This window comes from Anastrepha ludens, chromosome 2 (genome assembly GCF_028408465.1).
Source record: "Anastrepha ludens isolate Willacy chromosome 2, idAnaLude1.1, whole genome shotgun sequence".
Classification (NCBI taxonomy): domain Eukaryota; kingdom Metazoa; phylum Arthropoda; class Insecta; order Diptera; family Tephritidae; genus Anastrepha; species Anastrepha ludens.
In genome coordinates this window covers 66,200,771-66,222,572 of record NC_071498.1, presented here as the reverse complement: position 1 = coordinate 66,222,572, position 21,802 = coordinate 66,200,771, and the positions used below count along the sequence as shown (strand labels likewise).

The 21,802-nt window shown below is 37.1% G+C and overlaps 3 protein-coding genes across 6 annotated transcripts; 1 reads left to right on the top strand and 2 right to left on the bottom strand.

Annotated features, from left to right (window-relative positions):
• Window positions 1-2,726: 2,726 nt before the first annotated feature.
• On the bottom strand, window positions 2,727-11,173 carry LOC128857914 (glycine receptor subunit alpha-2). 2 transcript variants are annotated; one of them, XM_054093754.1, is made up of 8 exons: window positions 10,365-11,173; window positions 6,908-7,091; window positions 6,621-6,847; window positions 6,369-6,451; window positions 6,155-6,289; window positions 3,561-3,627; window positions 3,166-3,487; window positions 2,727-3,085 (listed from the first exon to the last, which is right to left on the bottom strand). In XM_054093754.1, the coding sequence occupies exons 1-8, from the start codon at window positions 10,475-10,477 to the stop codon at window positions 2,936-2,938; spliced, it is 1,281 nt and encodes a 426-aa protein (XP_053949729.1). In that variant the 5' UTR covers window positions 10,478-11,173; the 3' UTR covers window positions 2,727-2,935. The 2 variants fall into 2 exon arrangements, with proteins under 2 accessions (XP_053949729.1, XP_053949738.1); XM_054093763.1 differs by having other exon boundaries at window positions 2,728-3,085; window positions 3,175-3,487.
• A 5,221-nt stretch (window positions 11,174-16,394) lies between these two features.
• LOC128871692 (pseudouridylate synthase 1 homolog) lies at window positions 16,395-18,095 on the top strand. Of its 3 annotated transcripts, none has more exons than XM_054113648.1 (4): window positions 16,395-16,517; window positions 16,631-17,144; window positions 17,222-17,492; window positions 17,566-18,095. In XM_054113648.1, the coding sequence occupies exons 1-4, from the start codon at window positions 16,413-16,415 to the stop codon at window positions 18,089-18,091; spliced, it is 1,416 nt and encodes a 471-aa protein (XP_053969623.1). In that variant the 5' UTR covers window positions 16,395-16,412; the 3' UTR covers window positions 18,092-18,095. The 3 variants fall into 3 exon arrangements, with proteins under 3 accessions (XP_053969623.1, XP_053969622.1, XP_053969624.1); XM_054113647.1 differs by having other exon boundaries at window positions 16,395-16,556; XM_054113649.1 differs by having other exon boundaries at window positions 16,424-16,560.
• Window positions 18,096-18,663: 568 nt separating this feature from the next.
• On the bottom strand, window positions 18,664-21,121 carry LOC128871691 (signal recognition particle subunit SRP72). Its single transcript, XM_054113645.1, has 5 exons — window positions 20,895-21,121; window positions 20,429-20,802; window positions 19,535-20,362; window positions 18,949-19,469; window positions 18,664-18,893 (listed from the first exon to the last, which is right to left on the bottom strand). Exons 1-5 carry the CDS (start codon window positions 21,004-21,006, stop codon window positions 18,764-18,766), a joined length of 1,965 nt encoding a protein of 654 aa, XP_053969620.1. The 5' UTR covers window positions 21,007-21,121; the 3' UTR covers window positions 18,664-18,763.
• Between the last annotated feature and the right edge of the window lie 681 nt (window positions 21,122-21,802).

Here is a 21,802-nt window from a genome sequence, read left to right as displayed (position 1 = left end):
AAGAACTACTTGTTTAGGGGAATAAATTCCATACAGTAAGTTAAAAAGGCGTGCTAATTCAACTGGGTCGGTCAACGGTCGCCCCTCGGCAGGCAATGGCAAACCTCCGAGTGTATTTCTGCCATCAAAAAGCTCCTCATAAAAATATCTGCCGTTCGGAGTCGGCTTGAAACTGTAGGTCCCTCCATTTGTGGAACAACATCAAGACGCACACCACAAATAGGAGGAGGAGCTCGGCCAAACACCTAACAGAAGTGTACGCGCCAATTATTAATTAATTAATTTAATTCAACTGGGTCGGACCAAATGGGAGATGGTAGTACGTGGGTTTCGTTGAAATATTTGGTATGGTGGGGTCTATTTCAAATAAAAAGGGTCCTTTCAAGACGCGCCTAGATGTTTTTTCTTTAAATAAAACACTCACTCTATATTTCTGAAGTGGCTGAGTTCCTATTTAAGTAACAGGTACTGCGTGGTCTCAATCGAGGGGGTTTTTCTATTCCCTTTATTGCATCATCTGGTATACCCCAGGGAAGTATCTTAGGACCTATACTCTTTGTTCTTTTTATTAATGACAAAGACAGTTTTTCGTTTTACGCGGAGTTCTAAAGATGCTTCTAGGGTTCAATTAGAGATCAATAGATGGTATTTATGGTATTGTCGGTATCACCTATGTATATCTCAATATCAATAAGTGTCATTATGTTACGATCTCCAAATTACGTAACGTAGTACGAACGTCGTACAGTATTTCTGGTACACCCCTTCAGTCTGTTGACAAGACCAAAAACAATTTTCTCTTCTTCTTAATTGGCGCGATAACCGCTTACGCGATTTTGGCCGAGATTAACAAAGCGCGCCAGTCGTTTCTCTCTCGTGCTAACCGGCGCCAATTGGACACACCAAGTGAAGCCAAGTCCTTCTCCACCTGATCTTTCCAACGCAGAGGAGGCAGCCCTCTTCCTCTGCTACCACCAGCTGGTACCGCATCGAATACTTTCAAAGCCGGAGCGTTTGTATCCATTCGGACGACATGACCCAGCCAACGAAGCCGCTGGATCTTTATTCGCTGCGCTATGTCTATGTCGTCGTAAAGCTCATACAGCTCATCGTTCCATCGTCTACGATATTCGCCATTGCCAACGTGCAAAGGTCCAAAAATCTTACGCAGAATCTTTCTCTCGAACACTCCAAGCGTCGCTTCATCGGATGTTGTCATCGTCCAAGCTTCTGCGCCATACGTTAGGACGGGCATGATGAATTTTATCATAGCTAAATCAGGAAGTCGCCGTAGCCAAACGGGTTGGTGTGCGACTACCATTCGTGGGTGCGTAGGTTCGAATATTCGTATATGAAACAGCAAAATTAAATCACAGTTTTTTCTAATAGCGGTCGTCCCTTAGCAGGCAATGGCAAACCTCCGAGTGTATTTCTGCTACCGAAAAGCTCCTCATAAAAACCATTTGCCGTTTGGAGTCGGCTTGAAAACTGTAGGCCCCTCCATTTGAGAAACAATCTCAAGACGGACGCCAAAAATAGGAGGAGAAGCTCGGCCAAACACTCAACAGAAGTGTACGCGCCAACTATTTATTATTATTTTTTTTAATCATGCTGGTCTTTGTTCGACAAAATAGCTCTAATTTCACAGATCCCTACACTCTGAAACTATTCTCTACATCTTTTGTTCGTCCAACGCTTGGATATGTTGCATTCATCCCAGTCGGGGTTTTTAGTGGGTCCCAAAAGGGTGGCCAAAGTTCGTGGAAGCGAAAATACTTAGGTCACCCGAGCTGACCATTTTCTTTAATTCTCCTGAACAGAACCGTCACCATGATTATAGGGCGGTGTGTGAGGGTCAGCAGAGTAAAAAAGTCTTAAGGTCGAAATATAAACTGCCACATTCAAAATCTATTTGACAGAACGAAGTCTGTCGGGTCCGCTAGTGGATAATAAAATTATTTTTTTACTAACTATTAGTAAGAAGGACATCATAAAAACAAATGTTTGACAAATCATACACCTTTATTAAGTTTTCCGAATTTTCCGGCATGTGCACAATTATGCACATTGGGTCCCAAGTGTTGTCAACAAAGTAAAATAAAAATATTATAAGCCTTTAAACATTATGTGCATAATTCTGCACATGAGGTCCGAAGGGGTTAAGTCACTGAAAAGCAGAAGTACTATTCTTTCCTTGCCTTCTGCGAGCACACTTCGTTTTAATTTTCCTTCTTACCTTAAGACCCTCAATACGAATTACTGAAGAAATGCCTCATTAATGCGTTCACTTCGAGGACTCAACGAGATTCCGAATTCTATTTTGCTTGATTTTTCTTTGTCCAAGAATGTGTTTTCTACATTACTAAATTCAATTTTATTTTATTTAGCTCTAGTTATAGTTTTAGTTAGTAAGAACATTTGAATAATTAAATATGTAAATAAATAAATATTTTTCCCATTAAACAAAGCAAACTTGAAGACAGGATCCTTACTTCATCAGAGTTTTGCTACCGATGTATTTTTACGATGCAAAAGATGGGGATGAGTTAGATAAGTTGTTTTAAGCGGACTTTGATAGGTCCACCATTGACGGACCCAATCAAGTTCTTTTACTTCAGCGATCTATCTCTTTCCAGTTCTGTTTCCATGATAGAATAGATGAATAGATCTTACAGGTCGCTGTGCTAAATTGCTCGAAACAATAATTCAGTTTTCTGTCTTCCCTGCTTAGATTGGTTAACACTGCAGCAACTCCAAAAACTGTTAAAAAAACATCAGCTATTCCACTTGCCCCATACCTAATCCACTACTTCATTTGATTTATACAAAAATATCTTTTAAAAAATTCTTTTAGAAAACTTTTCATATGCCAAACGTGCATATTTATGTATTTGAAACAATAACAATTTTTAGCGATTATTTTAAACACTAACTACTAGAGAAATGTTGTCCAATACACAATGTTCAGTATAAAAAATGAGAATGGAAAAAAGAAACGTGAGAATTTATCAATATAAATCGCTGTGGCATGTCCATGGCAGAATGTGTCATACTGCGGCTCAATGATGGATTCACGATGGTGATTCTAAGTAAGAAAGCGTCATTAATAGTTAGTTAAAATCCATTTAAGTGAATAAAAATATAAATAAAATTAGACTACTTCACCTTTCTCACCTTCATATCACTCAAATCGTGTATGTTCTCGTCCGAGTATCCCTTCATGGCTTTCGTCGCCACCGGGCCCATGTAGTTGTTCACCACAGCGAACTCCATTAACGATAGGAATACAAATACCGAACACGATGACATCCACACATCGATGGCCTTTACATAGGATACCGGTGGCAGCGATTGTTGTGATTGTGTGTTTTGTGTGGCGAGTGTGAGTAGCGATGTGACGCCCAGTGTGACGCGTGCCGGTATCGCTTCGGGTTTAATCCAAAAAGAAATCCATGACATGACCACGATTAACGCAGACGGAATGTAGCTGTCAATGGTTGCAGGAGAAGGAAACTTAAATCAAATTATAATTTCGTTTAGAAGCAGCGGTGGGTGCTTACGTGTGAAAGAGGTGATAGCCAAGACGTCGACGCAGATTGAAAACAATAGCCAGACAAGTGAAGTTGCCTAAGTGTCATTATGGTGAAGTGAGGAATGATAAGAAATTTGGGAAAGTTAGATATTTTGTAAACGTGAATAAATATAATAGAATATAATAAATAAATAAATATAAATTTTTTATTGGCTCAATAAAAATACGAGATCTGTTTCTTTCGACTAGCCTCGTTAAAATACAAATGTTTATGACAGGCGCATCTATTCAAGGTGATATTAGTAGAACAGCTGATTTGATGTTTTTTATTTGAAAATTATGTATACATATTTTTGTGAAAATTAATTTTCAATTAAAAAAATAATATCGATTAAACGTGGGTAAGTGTATTTTGGAACGGGATGAACCATTTTTCTTAGTGCCGATTGACTCCGTGATAAATTATAACGGGAGGATCACTTGTAAGTAATTTTGGTGATAGTTTTCTATCCAGTCATGCAGTCATATATCTAGAAAAGTATCCTTGTACCTCCATTTACGAATAATCGCGAATATTTGTGTCCACTCCCATTAAAAAAAGTGAATTAAAGCAATAAAAGCCGAACCCCAAGAGGGCATTTGTTGTTTACAATTCTATTATCAACAATGCTTTGAAAATAAATGATTTCTGCCAAAATTTATCCGCCTTAGAAATCATGATTCAATTATTAAAGGTTTGCTCACTTGTGACCTTAGATATTTGACACTTCCTTACAAAAGGTTGGATTTAAGAAGATGAAGAAAGTGGAAAAAGCTGATTCTTTCTTGGTAAAAGTGGTAGCAAAAAAGTATTTTTTTACTTAAATAGAAACAAACTGCGTATAGTTTAAAAAATAAATTTTACATTTACATTAGTTGTACCGTTAAAATTTTTGAATACTTGTTCGAATTTTTTAGCAGCACTCAGAAAACTGGTATTATGCTTTGCTAAGCCTCTTCTGAACACTCCATTCACCCATGTGACGGTAGGCTAATTGGAAACAAGTTCCGCCAATCACAACTTTCTTATGATGAAATCTGCGGCTGTTATTAATTGCGCCGGGACTATCCAATTATTCTCCCTGTTGTAACTCTTTGGGAAACGCCCAACATGAATTCCTTCAAAATCACCACATCATAAGAAATAAAGCTTTTCAAATTCTCTATGAGTGACTTTATCATGTCCTGACTTCAGCGGTATGTCAGGATCTATTCCATGTCATACTAGTCCTGGATATGCCGATAAAAACTCTTGAACGAGTTGTTGCTCGTAAGCAGACCATTTTGAAAATGAAATGTTATGTCTAAGAGAAGCGCGACCAGCACCCACTTAAGGTTCATGTTTGGGGCTGCTTCTCCGAAAAATGATTTTGTCGTTTAGGATTTGGCCAAGCTATAGCGATCACTTTTCTATTAGACAGACTGTGTAAATAGAACTAAGGAGTGTTAAACGAACCATCTCAAGAAGCTGAGAAGGCAACGCAGTTATTTATAATTATATAATATAACAAAACTAAAGACACTAGCCACGACGTCGGATAAACCAGAAATAGGCATATGATCGAAAAATAATTTATTTTTGTTTGTGCCCGTATAACACTGCCAATCCACAAGGAATTCAAATAAAGTTTGTGTCTTAAGTCTTTCGTTTTTTCAGCTTTTGTCCTATTATACTTTTACTGGATATTGCACATACATACATAAATAGTATATACATAGACCTTACTAAATTACAAGCAAACAAAAATTTCACCGTACACTTCGTGTCCAAAATATTTTTGCACGGCTATTTCGAAAAAAAAATTGTTTTTGACCGTCATATCTTCGGCATTTATATTGGATCTTAGAGTGTGATGCACCGATGTTTTTTTTCACGAAAAGGCAATTTTTTCTATTTCAGGCTTACCCCCAAAACCTGTTTCTACCACCCCGTTTCACTAGTGTCAGTAAATTAAACTTCGGCAAAATCATGAAGCCATTGCTAAGGAAATTTTTCGGTTCGAAGGCAATTCGGATTTTTTTTTTCGAACATAAGGATCAGCTTTTTGCATTTTTCGTCATATCTTCAGCATTTATAGTCGGATCTAGAGTATGATATTCGATTTTTTGTTTTTGTCTCAGGAAGACATTTTTTTGTTGTCTCAAAGTTCATTGGCCGCAAGTTCCCATTTTAGTACTTGCCAATCAAACTTCAGTTTATGCTACCCTAAAGTACCACATTACTACCAGTAAATTAAAACTCGGCAAAAATCATTAAACTTTGGGTCCGGAAATTTTTTTGATCCGAAGGAAATTCGGACTTATATTTTTATTTATTTTTTTTTTTTTTTGTGCCGAAGGAAGTTTTTGTAGCGGTCGCCTTTTTACATTTTTCGTCATATCTTTGATATTTATAGTCGGAATTAGAGTGTAATATGTCGATATTTTTGTCTTAAGATGCCATTTTTTTCTGTTTCAAAGCTCATTGCTTCCAAGTTAGCAAATACTTCGGACTCAGGAGTGTGCGATAAGCTTTTTGTCAGTACGGTCTAATGTGCATATATTTTTATATTTTTTCGTCGCGTAAATCTAACACAATCATACCTGTTGAGTATTCGATAGTGCAATCGGTTGTATAATTATTTGATATATCCAATTGCGGCAACTCAATTTCGCTATTAACCACCAACGGATCGGTCATATTCCAGATAAATACCAAATCCTCAACTGTGTGTGATACTAAAAAATAATATATGTAGAAATAATAATTTTTCTAAAATCTAATTATACATAAAACTATCATATTTGGCAAACTTACAACTCTCAATCATCATGGAACAGATTTGTGTGTCATGCGGATAGGACTCGAATTTCATGGCACAAGATAGCACCAAAGTTAGTCTGTAAGGCAAGCGGAACCAAGTTGCTTGAATTTAGTTTCTAATTTAAAATTATTTTACAGGTTCATTGGTAATACACAAATTGCATTCAATTTTTTTTAATAAGCTTTTATACTTTGTTTGATAACTCTCTTAAAATTTAGAATTTATTACATTTTCCTTCCACTCACTTTGACATGTAGAGCAAGGTTTTATCATGGTACAGCCATAGATAATGATTTGGTATGCTCATCTCGTGGAAGGTGACTTTTTTGGCATTCTTGAAGAAGCAATCGGGACGCCAAATGCTATGCAACCAATCGACATCCAATATACGATACTGTTCACTCATGTTCTCTGGCAGTCGTAGACGCGGATCACGCCAACTTTGTGCTAGGAATACGTCTGTGACATATGTCTATGAGTAGAGACGTGTATTTCATTTTATTTTGTGTACAATTTTCGGTAAATATCCTACCATCGATTCTTCATTAATGGAATCCAATGATAACACTGTCACATGGAAGTAGACAACAGTGGGCTGTCCAAGTAGTTTCGGGGCACGATTTTTATCGTAATTTTTCGATGGTATTGGTAGAATATCTGGCAATGATAAACTTGACTCGATGCCGGTTACTAATTCTGCGCTTTCAGTGGTATTTCTAAAGATGAAGAATTTATTATTTTATGTATTTATATTATTATTGTTGAATGATTTTAAGATAAAATTATGACCATTATTTTAGGCAAAATTTAAAAATTATTCTTGAATGCAGTTTTCTTTTAAAACTTTTTTTTTTAACTTTTAAAACTATCGCCTGACCGAAAGTACGTATGTTAAATGTGTATACGCTAAGCTCTACTAGTGCAATAGGGTATTTCGTTTTATTTCTCGCCACATTTTTTAATAATAGTTCGGCCAAACATTCAACAAAATACTTTGACCTCTAGATAAGGTTAGTTTATGGAGGTAGTAGTAGCTCTGTACGTCCAACTCACTTAGACCGTACAGGTTCGTTGTGATACCACTGTGCGACACGGAACCTCATTTATTTTTCTTCTTGAAACCATTTTTTGGCTCTTATCCATCCCCATCCCCACGGCAAACGGTTCTGTGAGAGAATTGAAAAAATATTTACCTAGAAAACCTACTTTAATTTTAGCTAAAGCTGGGCAATTACAAAGGAAGTGCTCATGGCACAAAAGACCATGAGATCGAAGTGCAAACCCCCAATTAATCTAGCCAAGGAAGTGCTCAATTTGCTTCTTCCTCATCTCTACAATTTCATCTCTGTGATCTCTAGTGTGGTCCGTTGTGCTTGACCACGAGCTAATAATTGGAGGCTTCTTCAGACTTTTTTCCGTATCAGCAATGAATTAAAAGTAGCCCCCATTCATATGTTACATATTCGCTGTGAAGAGACTCTAACTATCTAGCTCGTAAGCACGGCAGAAGCAGTTTTCTGCTAATCCTAAGTTCCTGAAATGATAACGAAGATTATAATATCCCCTATGGTGTTCAGTGAGAGTTGGAAGGTCCTCTCTATATAGGTTTACAAGTTTATTTTATGGCTCTTTTCTGGACTATTCATCGAGCGTCGTATGAATTTCTAGTCTTGCCTATCGTTGATAACTTCCTTTAGGTGCACTTTGCTAACCAAACAAAAAGGTTTCAGTCATGGTCGATCTGCGCCTTTTAGAGTTTCTTCCACTACTTTTTTTCTAACCTATGTAAAGAAATAAAGTAGTTTCCAAAAAGCAGTATAAACTATATTACATATAATCATGGCCTTCACAATGTCTATGTTTTATTTAAACAAAATGTTTTTGTTAGAAAAAACTATACAAAAAAAACTTAATTTATTTTTTATATTTGGTGTAACTTTTCGTGCATTTATGAAGAAGAGATTAAATAATATCGGTCTGTAAACATTTTATACCAAATTGACGGAAAAGTACATTTTCACACAGGTAAATATTAAATAAAAAAATAAAAAATAAGTGTATAACTTTTTTGACCAGGAACAAAAACCAGTTAATATTTCGAGAAGATTTGTTTACCGCACGATCAATCGCAAACGTCTGAATTGACAGACAGAAAAAATCGCCCTCGCGTGATTCAAACCAGTGCAGCCATAAAGCCGTTCGAGAAAGAATTCGCAGAAATCCTCTTAGAAAGCAGAAAATCATATCCAGGGCCATGAAAGTATCGACCATGCCCTTGTCTAGACTAATTAGAAATGATCTCCACAAGAAAAACTTCTGTCGCTCAACTGGTCATCTTTTGGCAACGCGCTTGAAGAAAATTAGATTCGACAGAAGCAAGCAGCTGATTCGGTGACACGCGGCCAACGGCCATGAAAATATTCTTTCCACAGATGCGAAAATTTTCACTGTTGAAAAAGCTTTTAATAAGCAAAACGACAAAATCTATGCTAAAACTTCTAAAGACGCAAAAAATGTTGTTCCCAGGGTTCAACGTGGCCACCATCCAGACTCCATAATGGTTTGGAGGGGCATGTCTTGTAAAGGCGTTACATCTCTTCATTTCTGCGGAAAACGGGTTAAGACGAAGGCAAAAGTGTACCAGGAGGATGCCTTAGAAGACAACATGGTCTGTCGAAGACCTCACAGAAAGGCCTCACGTCAATATCCATAGAAACCATGCGTGCTGCAATAACTGAATGGCCTAATCGTTTGAAGGCTTGTTAAAAGCAAATATTTCGTATGGTTGAATAAAACTAACTTCTTTTGAAAACGTTTTATAGTTTCATATCTATAACGGACCTATTTTGTAACAGAACTTATGGCATAACTAAGTATAAATACTGGTAACAGGCAAAAAGGAATCGACAGACAATAATTATTGCTTAAAGTATCTTTCGACAGAGTAGAAAATAGAGACGTCCGAATTTACCATTCCCACAAAACTACGATAGATATATGAAATTATGTAAATTAAGCAATACCGTCAGTTGCATCAGGTCTCTTGTCGTCAAAAATATAGACAGTACACTCATGTCTCATCAATCACGGATTTTTGTCAGTAAAACTTTTGAAATTGTCTACTTGCCAGCCAACATTCTGCTTTTCATTCACCGAGAATTCTGCTTTTCAAAAGCTTGTTACATACTGGCTTATTGAGTAATAAATTATCGTGGTGGCAAGCTTGACATTTTTTATTATAGCGGTTATATAGGGTGGGCCAAATAAGAATTGAATTGTTGGAAATTTATTATGGAACCCTACAGTACAACACAACGGGTTAAAATTATCGAGTTTTTCTACTCTTGTCAACGATCAATTGTTTTAACGCAGCATAAATATCGGCATATATCGGATGAAGCGCAATTCTATTTAAATGGTTATGTCATGTTATGGGCTCTGAAAATCCAAGGGCATCACACCAACATCAGCTGCACCAATCTAAATATACTGTTTGGTGCGGTGTTATGGCCGCTAGAGTTATCGGTCCATATTTTTTCGAAAATGAGGATGAAACGCCGGAATCGATTTCAGGAGCTTCTTACAGAACATTGATTGAAAACTTTTTGCGGCCAATGGCGGAGCAGTATCGTAATTTGTGGTTTCAACAAGATGGAGCAACTGCGCATACTGCTAGGCAAACTATGGACCTGCTGCGTAGTAGTACTAGGTCTTATTTGGCCCACCCTGTACTTCATTTTATATTTAGACTATACTTCGCTAACAATTTTATATTATTTTCGAAGTGAAAGGGAGGAATAAACACTTAAACGCCCACAATAACTAAGAATTAACCGTTGCGAAACATTATTTACCAGATTAACAGAAAATCTAAAATGGACGTTCACAGTTAAAAATTGTATGAAGTACCAACAAATGGTTTACCAAAACTTTCGTAATGAGTGTAAGATTTCTATAGAAAAATTAATATTTCGATATTCATTTCTCACCTTAAACCATGAACACAATTGCACATCAATATTGATTTTTCCAACAAATACAAATGAATGACGAAAATGACTAGAAATCTTTGTTGATTCAATTGTTTAAACACTGTACGCATTTTGTTGCACACACAACGATATTGGAGCGAAAATTTCTTGAGTATTTATATAATAAATATTAAAGCAATGCTGCCTTTGGATTTTACATAAAAATGCAGCAAATATTTTACATTTGACTTCAAAAAGTCATTAATTTAGCGACTTATATTTGTATTAAATAATTATAGTAATCTTGCACTTATTTAACAATTTATATATAAGCGGTTGTATAGTATTGTATTTGCACTTTTTCCGACAATGGCATTGCAAAGGTTTGCAGAGTAAACTTTTCAAAATTTATTATTATTATTATTTATTTTCCAAATGTAATGCCCTCAGTAATTTCCGTGTATATATGGCTCGTCCATATGATTTTTATTTGTATTAATTTTGGTCGCACTTTAAATTTACTTGAAAATCGTTGCAACAAAATGTGGCACATCATCACTTATGGTATTTCACATTAACTTTGAGGCAGCCCTTTCCTTGATAACCCAATAAATAGAAAAGCACATTTTAATGCGGCAAAAAGATTACAACAATCCTTTTTGTAATAATTTCGAAATTTATATGCTTATTTGACACTTATCGTGTGATTTTGTGGCCAAGTGTGATAAATTGCTTTGTACGGCTTCTTTGAGTGCATTTCAATTGCGGATTTGCATTCTTGCATTTCAAATTGACAGTTGGGTGGTCATGGCGCTAAAGCAGTAGCAGCAAATGCATGCAAATAAAAGCAAATTAACAACTCTTGTTCCCTTTTTATTTTTGTATCAGTTTTTGCTTTGCATTCCGTGAGCATTTAAAAATGTAAACAAACTCAGAGAATGCGTCGCAAATCAAAAAAAAATTTACGGCCACGTGATGCATTCTCTTACGCATTTTATTTAATGTAAAAGATGGTTATGTTGAATAAATGTTTATCAAATGTTTTTGAATGCATAATTCCTGTGTTCCTTTTCTTGAAATTTAATGTGGCGGAAATGCGTTACAAATTCAAATCGCCGTATTTTTAGTTATATGAAAAGCCTCAATGGCACCTCTGTCGGCTTCGGTATAGACACCTGTAGCGAATGCCAATAATTCGGCGCTACCATATAACATTTAAATGTATTTCCGGCAATTCAACGAGTATATCCCACAAAAGAATGATTAGCATATATACGAAAGCGTTCAGAAAAAGTATTGTTCTTTCTTGTATAGCGCGTCGTTCATTTCTTATTGAAAAATTTAGTGTTTTTACTTTCTCAGAGTGTGATTACACACCTACTACGTTAACATGATGGAAAGAATAATGAGATGGTGCCTATCGTGGAAGAGCAAATGGTTGACAACACTGCACAACTCAGCTAATGTGACGTCACGCACTCTCTGATGGGCGCAATCTTTTTTATATCATTCTTGCTACGCTAACGTAGCATTAATGTTCTCTGCATACTCTCCGAAATCTTGAAAGAAGATTAAACTGTAGTGAAAGGGCTGATATACTGCACAAATTCGGCCGAGCTCATAAGCACCCACAAATTTTAAAAACTGCCACAGCAGACGACAAGTAAAAGGCTATTGTTACATTTACAGCATGGTTTGTTGAAGATTACCGCCGTTTCACAATTATTAATGACACAGGTTTCCTCGAGTTTGTGGATTTTTGATTAAAATTGGCGCAAAGCATGCAGAAAGTGTAGATATAAATGACTTACTGCCTGACCTAACAACAATTTCGTGCGATATTCATAAGTCGGCAGATGAAAACAGAAATGAACCAAAAACTGAAATAAAAGAAGTTATTAATAGCGGTAGATCATCTGCTACAATAGATATTTGGTCCGACCCTTATGTAAATCGACACTTTTTAGGTGCCACGTTGCACCATCGAAAAGATTTTAAGCTATTTGATATGGTTCTTAGACTGAAATCATTGGACTTTGAAAATTCTACGGGAGATAGTATTTTAATAAAATTAAAAATAAAATAATTATTTTGTGAATTTCGCGTAAAGAGCATAGAATCAATAATATTCGTAACAGATAGGGCGAAATATATTGTAAAATCTTTAGAAAATGTCACACGTCTCACCTGCAGTAGCCATTTTTTTGCAATGTTTAAGATAAGGCCTTCGATGGAACACCTGAATTAGCGGGAAACGCTCCAGGCCTGCAAAAAAATTTTTAAGTTGCCAACTTTTCTAATAAGTCATTGTCCTACACGATAGAATTCTAACAATATAATATTTGAAATATTTATTGTAGATAACTGGTTATTTATCCAGGAAATGCTTGCCGAAAATAGGAAAAGCGGACTTCTCTTGCATATTAATATTTCGACTATTAAAATTGTGCACTTTGCAATAACTTTGAAATCACCTTTTAAAAAAACAATCCAACTTTGTAGCTCACCCTACTTATTTTTTTGTTTTACCTGCCATACTAAAAATTAAAAGCAAATTTTAAAGCAGAAACTTATTAAGAACTTAGATGACATATGGGTTAAAAATTTAAGTTTATGGCATAAAACTGCATTCTTTTTGTATTCACCAGCTAAGAGTAAACAGCAAAATGACCTTACAGAAATAAAAAAAATTTGCGTTTCGTGCGTTCATAATTTAGATAATTGCGAAACGACTCCAAGTTCACAACCTGAACCATTATTGTCTCCACCGGATATTAATTTTCTCTGATACAACAAGCTCAGTTGCACTTTCACCCAGGTCATCAAAATTGCCTCACGATGATATTAAGCAAATTTACACTAAAACCTAAAGAAACTCCTCAAGTAGAAGTAGAGAAGTACAGCCGAGAAATTGTTGAAGTAACTGAAACCTTTGACTTATTTGAATTTTTAAGAACACTTTTATTGCAAGCTGTATACATACATTAAGAAATATTTGTAGACCCAGTTTAAGTACAACCTATTTCATTTTTTCCCACTAAAAGAGGAAATCTGTGGTGGATTTTCTTTTGAGTCGGGGAAAGTCGGGATTTGCTATCATTTCCTTTATTAAGGAGTTAGAGTGAGCTAAGAGCCTGAGATTGTGGGATCTTGCATATTTCTCTATTTTTTGCATAACACTGGATATTTGGAGGTCATAATGTATTTGCGAGTTTGTAATATAGTAGGGTGAGTTGGTGAACCCTGCAAAGCCCCCGATGATTGGGTATTCTTTTTCGTTCTTCGATGATCGGAAACAGTCTTTTAAGAATAAGACATTCCATAAGCTTGGAAGTGATTGGTAGAAGGCTTATTGGACGATACGATTCAACTGAATCTGGTTTTTTGCCACGTTTGAGGACCATTTTAATTTGAGCCACTTTCCATTGGGCAGGAAAATTTCCAGTTAGTATAATTGCATTAAATAAATACGTTAACAGAGTAACTCCTATTTCTGGGAGCTCTTTGAATACTTTGGCTGTAATAAAATCGTAGCCGGGAGATTTATTAGTGCTCAGATTTTTAATGGCAGATTTCACTTCAAATTTATAGAATTTACGTGTGGGTGGGTCCATTTGATAGGTTTGTGTTAGTATAGAATTATGTCTTCTAGAGTACCAGGTGAAGGGGACATTGAGTGTGGGGCAAATACTCTTTTCAAGTGCCGGGCAAATGTCGCTGCTCTTTTCGAGTCCCTTTTACCCCATTCATTATTTTCCATTCGAAGGGCAGGTATCTGGCGTATAGGTCTTTTTATACTTCTAGCAGCCTTCCATAGCGAATACTCAGAATCTGCTGTAGCGTTTAGACTACTGAGATAGCGATTAAATTGTGTGCTTCGTTCATTAACGGCGGCCGCCGTAGCCGAATGGGTTGGTGCGTGATTACCATTCGGAATTCACAGAGAGATCGTTGGTTCGAATCTCGGTGAAAGCAAAATTAATAAAAACATTTTTCTAATAGCGGTCGCCCCTCGGCAGGCAATGGCAAACCTCCAAGTGTATTTCTGCCATGAAAAAGCTCCTCATAAAAATATCTGCCGTTCGGAGTCGGCTTGAAACTGTAGGTCCCTCCATTTGTGGAACAACATCAAAACGCACACCACAAATAGGAGGAGGAGCTCGGCCAAGCACCTAACAGAAGTGTACGCGCCAATTATTTATTTATTTTTCGTTCATTAACAAGAGCTTCTTTAAGTTGCCTTGTGAGTGTATTTAAGTTGTTTTTATCTGACGGGTGTCTAGTTTGCTGCCACTTATTTCTTGCAATCCGTTTTTCTCGTATTTTTACTTTAATACTGGGAGAAATTTGTAGTGCCTTTTTTGGAAATGAGATAGGCGGGGTCGAATTCCAAGCAGCTTGTTGTAAGCAGCAGTTTAAGTGTTCAACACCTTCAGCAATATCAATTTCAGTTTTTAGTGGGAGTTTTGAATTTATCGTTGATGATACTAGATATCGAAAGTGATTCCAGTCAGTTTTGTTATTATGAAGGTAACATTGAGCGGGTGTGTTGGCAAGGGGGTTATAAAGCTCAATCTTTACGGGAGAATGGCCAGAGGAGAGCTCGAAGCAGCTGCTGCACTTGATATCACCAGGTGTGATGCCTTTTACGACGCAAAAATCGATCAAGTCAGGAGTTTTTTTCAAATCCGATGGCCAATACGTTGGGGAACCCGATGATATGGGTATTAAATTTAATTTGTTAATAGCTGCATAAAGTTGCCGGTCTTTAGGGGTTATAAGGCGGGAGCCCCAATATGTGTGTTTTCCGTTATAGTCACCTCCAGCGAGAAATCTGCTTCCTAGGGGTGAAAAAAACTTTTCGTACTCTTCTGATTTAACTGCATGCTTGGGCGAACTATATATTGCTGAGATTATAATCGAGCCTTTCCAGTCTTCAACAGTAATATTAGTCACTTGAGTAGCTTCTGTGCAGTAGGAGTTAATTAAATTGTGTTTAATGGTATTTTTAATTAGAATTGCTGATCCAGCATGTGCTTTTTTGTCGGGGTGCAATGTGTGATAGAATTTATAATTTGGGATTTGAAAATAGCTCTTCTCTGTGAAATGGGTCTCCGATATTAGAAGAATATCGATATTCTGGGTATTGAGCAATGCTTTAATCTCGAGTACGTGTTTAGATAGACCATTGGCGTTCCATAATATGAGATATATGGTATCGAAAAGTTGGAGTTTTTAGTCGTGAGGGAAACAAGTAAGGTCATCACTGACGTCATCTGCTGCTTAAACTGTTTGAGGAGGACAATCAAATCTTTCATTTCATTTGGAGCTCCAGATGTGTTTTCTTTAAGGTATGGAGTTTAATTATTTGCGCTTGGAATATTTGTCGTGTTTTTTACAGATTGCGCATATGAGAGTGTATTGTAGTTGAGTAGCTGGATTGGGACGAGGAGTGAATTCCTGCTGTTGGGAGATAGGCGCTGGATTGAGTTATTTTTTTCTCAGTGGTGGGTTTTTTATTTTTTGCAAATTTTTGTAAATTATACATCCCTTATAATTTGCAGGGTGATTTCATTCACATTATTTGAATGGTGAAGAATCAGTGCAAAAAATAATCCCCACTTGTCCAAATTCGCGCTGCAAATTCATTCATCCTGCAAGTAGTGCAGCAGCGGAAGGTAAATTTTTGTTGGCGGAAATATAATAACAGAGAAGCGCAAGAGTTTTGAGCCGAAGGAAGTTGGCAATATATTATTTTTGCATGTTTAATGTTATTTAGGAATAGATTATTTTTTATGAAATTAAATTAATACAAAAGTATCTGATTTTAAAATGTAGTATCTTTTGTTATAAAATTTACGTATTATATGACAGAAATGAAATTAATGAATTTAAATGTATATGTAAAATAAAGTGAACTGAAACTGAAATAAATTAAATGAAAAAACATGTGATATGTGATGATGATATGACATTTGTCAAACAAAATGTAAAAGTTATCGTATCGAAATAAAAATGTATCGGTAATATCGATATCGCAATTACAATTACAATACCTAATTCCACATGTGTTTACATTTGCCCAGCGCATATTGCAGCTGGAAAGTACCATATTGGTTTTATAAAGCTAGACCAAGGACACCTGTAGTAATTAAAGGAACCTCAATAAAAGTAATGTTGATAATTAAGGGAACGGTCAATTTCACAAAGGCAGGTGAATTGGCTGCGTACTTTTAATAATGTTTATCTTCCTACTAACCTAGCAATTTCCTCTTCGCTAATAGCTGGTGACTACTACCAACACTTTACTGCGGTTGCAAAAGTGTTCTTCATTAACAAAGCATCAACAATATCCTAAAGGGTTTGCCGCTGCCATGTCTGAGGCGCTGGACAAATTGGATCAACAGGAGGCCCAAATGAAAGTTGAGCGAACCGCAAAGTGTGAGCAAGTAAAAGATGCCAAACGTCAGAAGCGTGAATTGAAACGCAGAAAATGGGTGGACTGGAACACACAAGATGAGCAGTCGGGGGACACAAAACGTCCAGCATTTGATCCGGCTGACCGTGTAAAGCGGAAAAAGTCCGCAATACTTCTGGGTTATTGTGGTGCAAATTACTTTGGTATGCAGCGTAATCCCGGCATGCAAACTATTGAAGAGGAACTGTTCAAAGCGATGTTGAAACAAAAGTGGATAACAGAGGAAAGTTTTGAGGCAGCACAAGCGGCGTGCTTTCAGAGAGCGGCGCGCACCGATAAAGGTGTTTCGGCGGCGCGGCAAGTGTGCTCAATGAAATTGCGTAAGGGCATGGGGTTATATATAAACTTAATTTGTAGTAAGAAATTCCTTATAAAAAGTGTTTACTATTTCTTACAGCTGACCCAGTAGATATCAAAGCGTTGAACGAAGATTTACCTGAGCAAATACGCGTTTTTGGCGTTGAGCGCGTTACTAAAGGTTTTAATGCGAAAGATCAGTGCAATGCGCGCACATACACATACACACTGCCGTCCATTGCGTTTGCGGATTACACGCAGAAATATGGTTTTGATAACTATCGAATTGAAGCTGCTCAACTGCAAAAGATAGGAGACATATTGAAGTTGTACGAAGGCACGAAAAACTTTCACAATTTCACCAGCCGGAAGTAAGTCAAAACTATTAATCGTATATACATAATGATTCTTGCTTTATATGTAACATTGCCACTTTTGTTCCAGAAACTTTTTAGATCCTTCTGCGAAACGCTTCATTATGTCTTTCAGCTGCTCCGAACCATTCCTTACGCCACAAGGCTTAGAATTTTTGACGCTTAAAGTAAAGGGGCAAAGTTTTATGCTACATCAAATTCGAAAAATGGTCGGCTTAGCGATAGCAATTGCGCGAGGTAATACCATGACGGCCACACTGGATCGCGCGTTAACCGAAGAACGTTTAGATCTGCCGATGGCCCCTGGTTTGGGCTTAGTATTGGATACAGTGCACTATGAACGCTACAATGATCGTTACGGCAGCGATGGCATACATGAACCTCTGACTTGGGTTAAGCAAGAGGATGAAATAAAAGAATTCATTGAACGTTATATTTACGCCAATATATATGAAACAGAGTATAAAGAACGTTCGATGCTGGAATGGTTAGAGACATTACCTTTACATTCATACGATGCACGACGAGATGATGCACAGACAGCAATAAGCAATGACGAGAGCGGGAAGAAGCATAATGACGATGACGATGAATAATTAAATTTTTGATTTAAGTTTTTATATGTAAACCTTTAGTTGCGAGCCTTCTTGCTGATTAATATGTTAATATATACAGTTTGCTCGACTTTAAGCCACCCGGTACAAGGTAACAGTAAAATGCAGCTGCTGAATATATTTGCACTTCAATTATTACAAATTAGTAGATGCAATATTTTCCAATGGGGCCACGAATAAAATAATAGAAGTCAATTTTAGAGATATCTTTCTAATCGTTCCCACGACAGTCGGTTCTACGTCACCGGCACGATACGGATTTATTTTCGGCCATGGAGTGATAATCCAGAAGTATTTCCCGTCCATGTTTAAGCTACTACAAGTCTTCCCAATCATTCCGACGATAGTCGAGCGGGGTTGCACATTGCCAGAACGAAAGTAACACTTCAGGAACATTTTATAACATTACAACAACGACATGCCCGTTCCTTCAAACAACGGGCTATTAAATCGAATCGGTGCACGAAACTCAACACCTGAATTTTATGGAGCTAAGCACTTCTACGGAGTAATTTTTTGAAAAATCTAATTTGTTCAGTAAAACCAAATGTATTTAATTTAACATTTCCCACATTTGTGTTATACTCGTATATGATAGTTCTAATATATATGAAAAGCATGCTTTAAAAGGTTCCATCAGCTTAGCGTTCGCATTTAGAAACGTCCACCCTTCTTCTTTTTATGGCCACCCTTGCGATGCTGTTGGCGGGGTCCAGGTGTCGGTTCCTGGTAGACTGGTGTGGCGGGAGAGTTTTTACCAAGATTTGCACGATTCGACATATCACTACAAACAACAAAGTTAACATCTACAAATGTCAAAAAGCATTTATGTAACTTACTATTGGTCAGCGGCGCCACTAGCCATGCCTTGTGAGCCCTTGATAATATCCTTAGCACGACGGTCACGCTTCTTACGAAAACCAGTACGCTCGTATTTGGGCAGCCACCGCTCAGGATCTGGCGGTACGTCAGCGTTATAGTTTTTGGGTAGTTTACCCTTGCGTTTACGATTACGACTCTTCTTTTTCTCGGCAACTGGTGTGCCCGGCGATTGATCGATTTTGGCATTCGCCGATTTTTTAGCCGCCTTTGTAGACATAACCCAATTGGCCGCTTCTAAAGCATCAATTTCAGAGGCAGTGGTGAGTGTTTCAAGTTTGGGTAAACGTTTACTTAATTCTAAGGCACGTTTTGGATTGAATTGTGCATATGCAATAACCAGCTGAGCCAATACTTTCATATCATAGGCGTTGAGCTTGAGCAGCTCTTCAAGTGAACTGGCTGCAGTCTCGGACGCACCGCCACGCAAATGGAATTCCGCGGCTTGGCGCCACATATCGCTCAAATCGCCACTGCTGACCTGTATAAGAATATTTAGTGTATTAATAAGTGAAATGTGTCTGAAATTTTAAAGAGATATCTCACATTGTTCATTTTATACCATTCGACAGCGGATTTCAGCAATTCTGATGCTGCGGGCTTATTGTCTGTACCCAAGTATAGAGTTACCAGTGCAGATATAATACCGGGCTTGTACATTTGCTCGCCAAGTGAAAGCAACACATCAATCGCCTCTTTGCGATTGCCTTGCGAAAGCAACAATTGCACAACCGCAAATTTCGATGCGAATGCGTTTTCTTTATGCGTAGCGGCATATTTATTCAACAAATCGACAGCTTCTTTCTGACGCTTATCCTTGGTAAGTTGAGAACAGCGTATGAGTAGAGCTTGGAACTCTACATCAGGGTAAGCTTCAACTAACTTTTGACATAACTGCTGAACCTGGTCACTGGAGTTGGTAAATAATGCAAGCAAACAATTATTTAATGCAATTGCTTTTTTCTGACGGCTGGTCAATTTCGAATCACAGGCCTCCGACATGGCCGAGCGTATTTTCTTCTTGGAGTCAAACACATTCTGATCCTTATTGATGACCACCGAATTATTGCTAGCCACGGCGACTAAGACCACATCCTTGGGCTTATTGCGCAAACATTCGGTATAAATAGCTGCCGCTTCTTTTAGTTTGCCCTGCATTTGCAAACAATATCCCAATTGCACACGTATAGGCTCCAATTCTTCGCGCATTTCCTCTTCAGTAACACCATCCTCTTCCAGAGTTTCACGACATAGCTTTTCGCTGGCGCGCAGCTTTTTCTCGGCCTCAGCATACCTTTGACGATTCGAAGCAATACAAGCGGCATTGTAGTACTGTTCATATGTTTCTTCGGGCAGCTCGGGTATTTCCTTGTTCTTAAAACAACAAAATATGTTTGTATAATATTTTAGTTCAATTTATTCAGATTAGTTGATTTATACCTTGTCCACAGCCAAGTTAGCAGCAACAGCACTCAAATTCGTGCGCCTTTCATTTTCATAGTCATCGTTGGTGATTTTGATGATTTCCTTGTAGGCATCGAAACATTCTTCATACCGTTCAAGCCGATAGAGAACTTGGGTGCGCAACTCTTTCAAGCTGGCTGGCAGTGGATTAATGCTACCATTGTCGATGGTTTTCAATGCTTGCTCGGGCTTGTTCAATCTGTATTCGCAATAGGCCTTCTCCAGCACTAAAGTGGAGGCAAGCTTGTTTTTTTCTATGAATTTGTAAGCCTCGTCGAATTTTGATAGCTGAATGAGACAAACAACTTTGCAGTGTAATGCTGTTTGATCGTCTGGTGCAATACCCAAAACTTAAGGATAAATTATGAAATTTAATAGTTTCTATATTAATTTAAGGCTACGTAGGAGTGGTGTTTAAATTCACATATACCAAGCAACTTACCCCTATTTACTGCCTTGACTGCCTTCTCGTATTCGCCATTTTGACCGAATTTATTAACATCCGCATACGCAGCCCTTATAATGGCTTCTCTTTGATTTGGATCCTTAGACATTATTATCAATTTTTCCTATTAGGGATACATCCAGCGTATTAAAAAACTTTCCAACATAAAACTCACATTTACTTGACACCTCAGCAAGTGCAAACGAGATTGACAATTGGTGACATGACAACGAGACTCATGTGCCCTAAAAATTAATGCAACTTTAAAAATTTAGAAATGCAATCAATTATAATCGAGCAGCTATTTTTTGATTGTCAGATATCAGTAAACCAAATATGTGTCCAGCGATTGTAACTTAATAATAGTTTAGGAAAAAGAAATCTATAATTTTGCTCAAAATTTTATAAATGGTTTAAAACTGTTTTATGGTCGATCTTTAGCTAGCTCCTGGCCATGCTACGGTTTCTAACATGCCGGTCAACTTCGATTATTTCTGTTATTTTATCGACATATTCTTTAACATCAAAAATGGCCGAACGGAATCGACGAAATCAAAATTGTAAGTAGTTAACTGTTACAGTATTGGCACCACAAACACCATTCACATTCTCAATATCAGCGGCCAGGCTTTTATTTCTCCTTTATCAAAGAAAAACTATAAAATGTACCGAATTTTCTCTTTGTTGCCTTTCATTGTTAACACCTTGGAACTCCCCTCTGAATGCTACAAAAAACAAAAGAATTTTTTTAGTGTGAAATATCAACTTGACAACGAGCATAAACTTTAAATTATCTACCGAGAATATAATGGATTTCTTTTTTCGAAACTAATATAGTAATTTTTTAGTTGCATTGAACTTAACAATTAAAAATAATGCTAACTGAAGAAGTAAAGCGTGAAAAC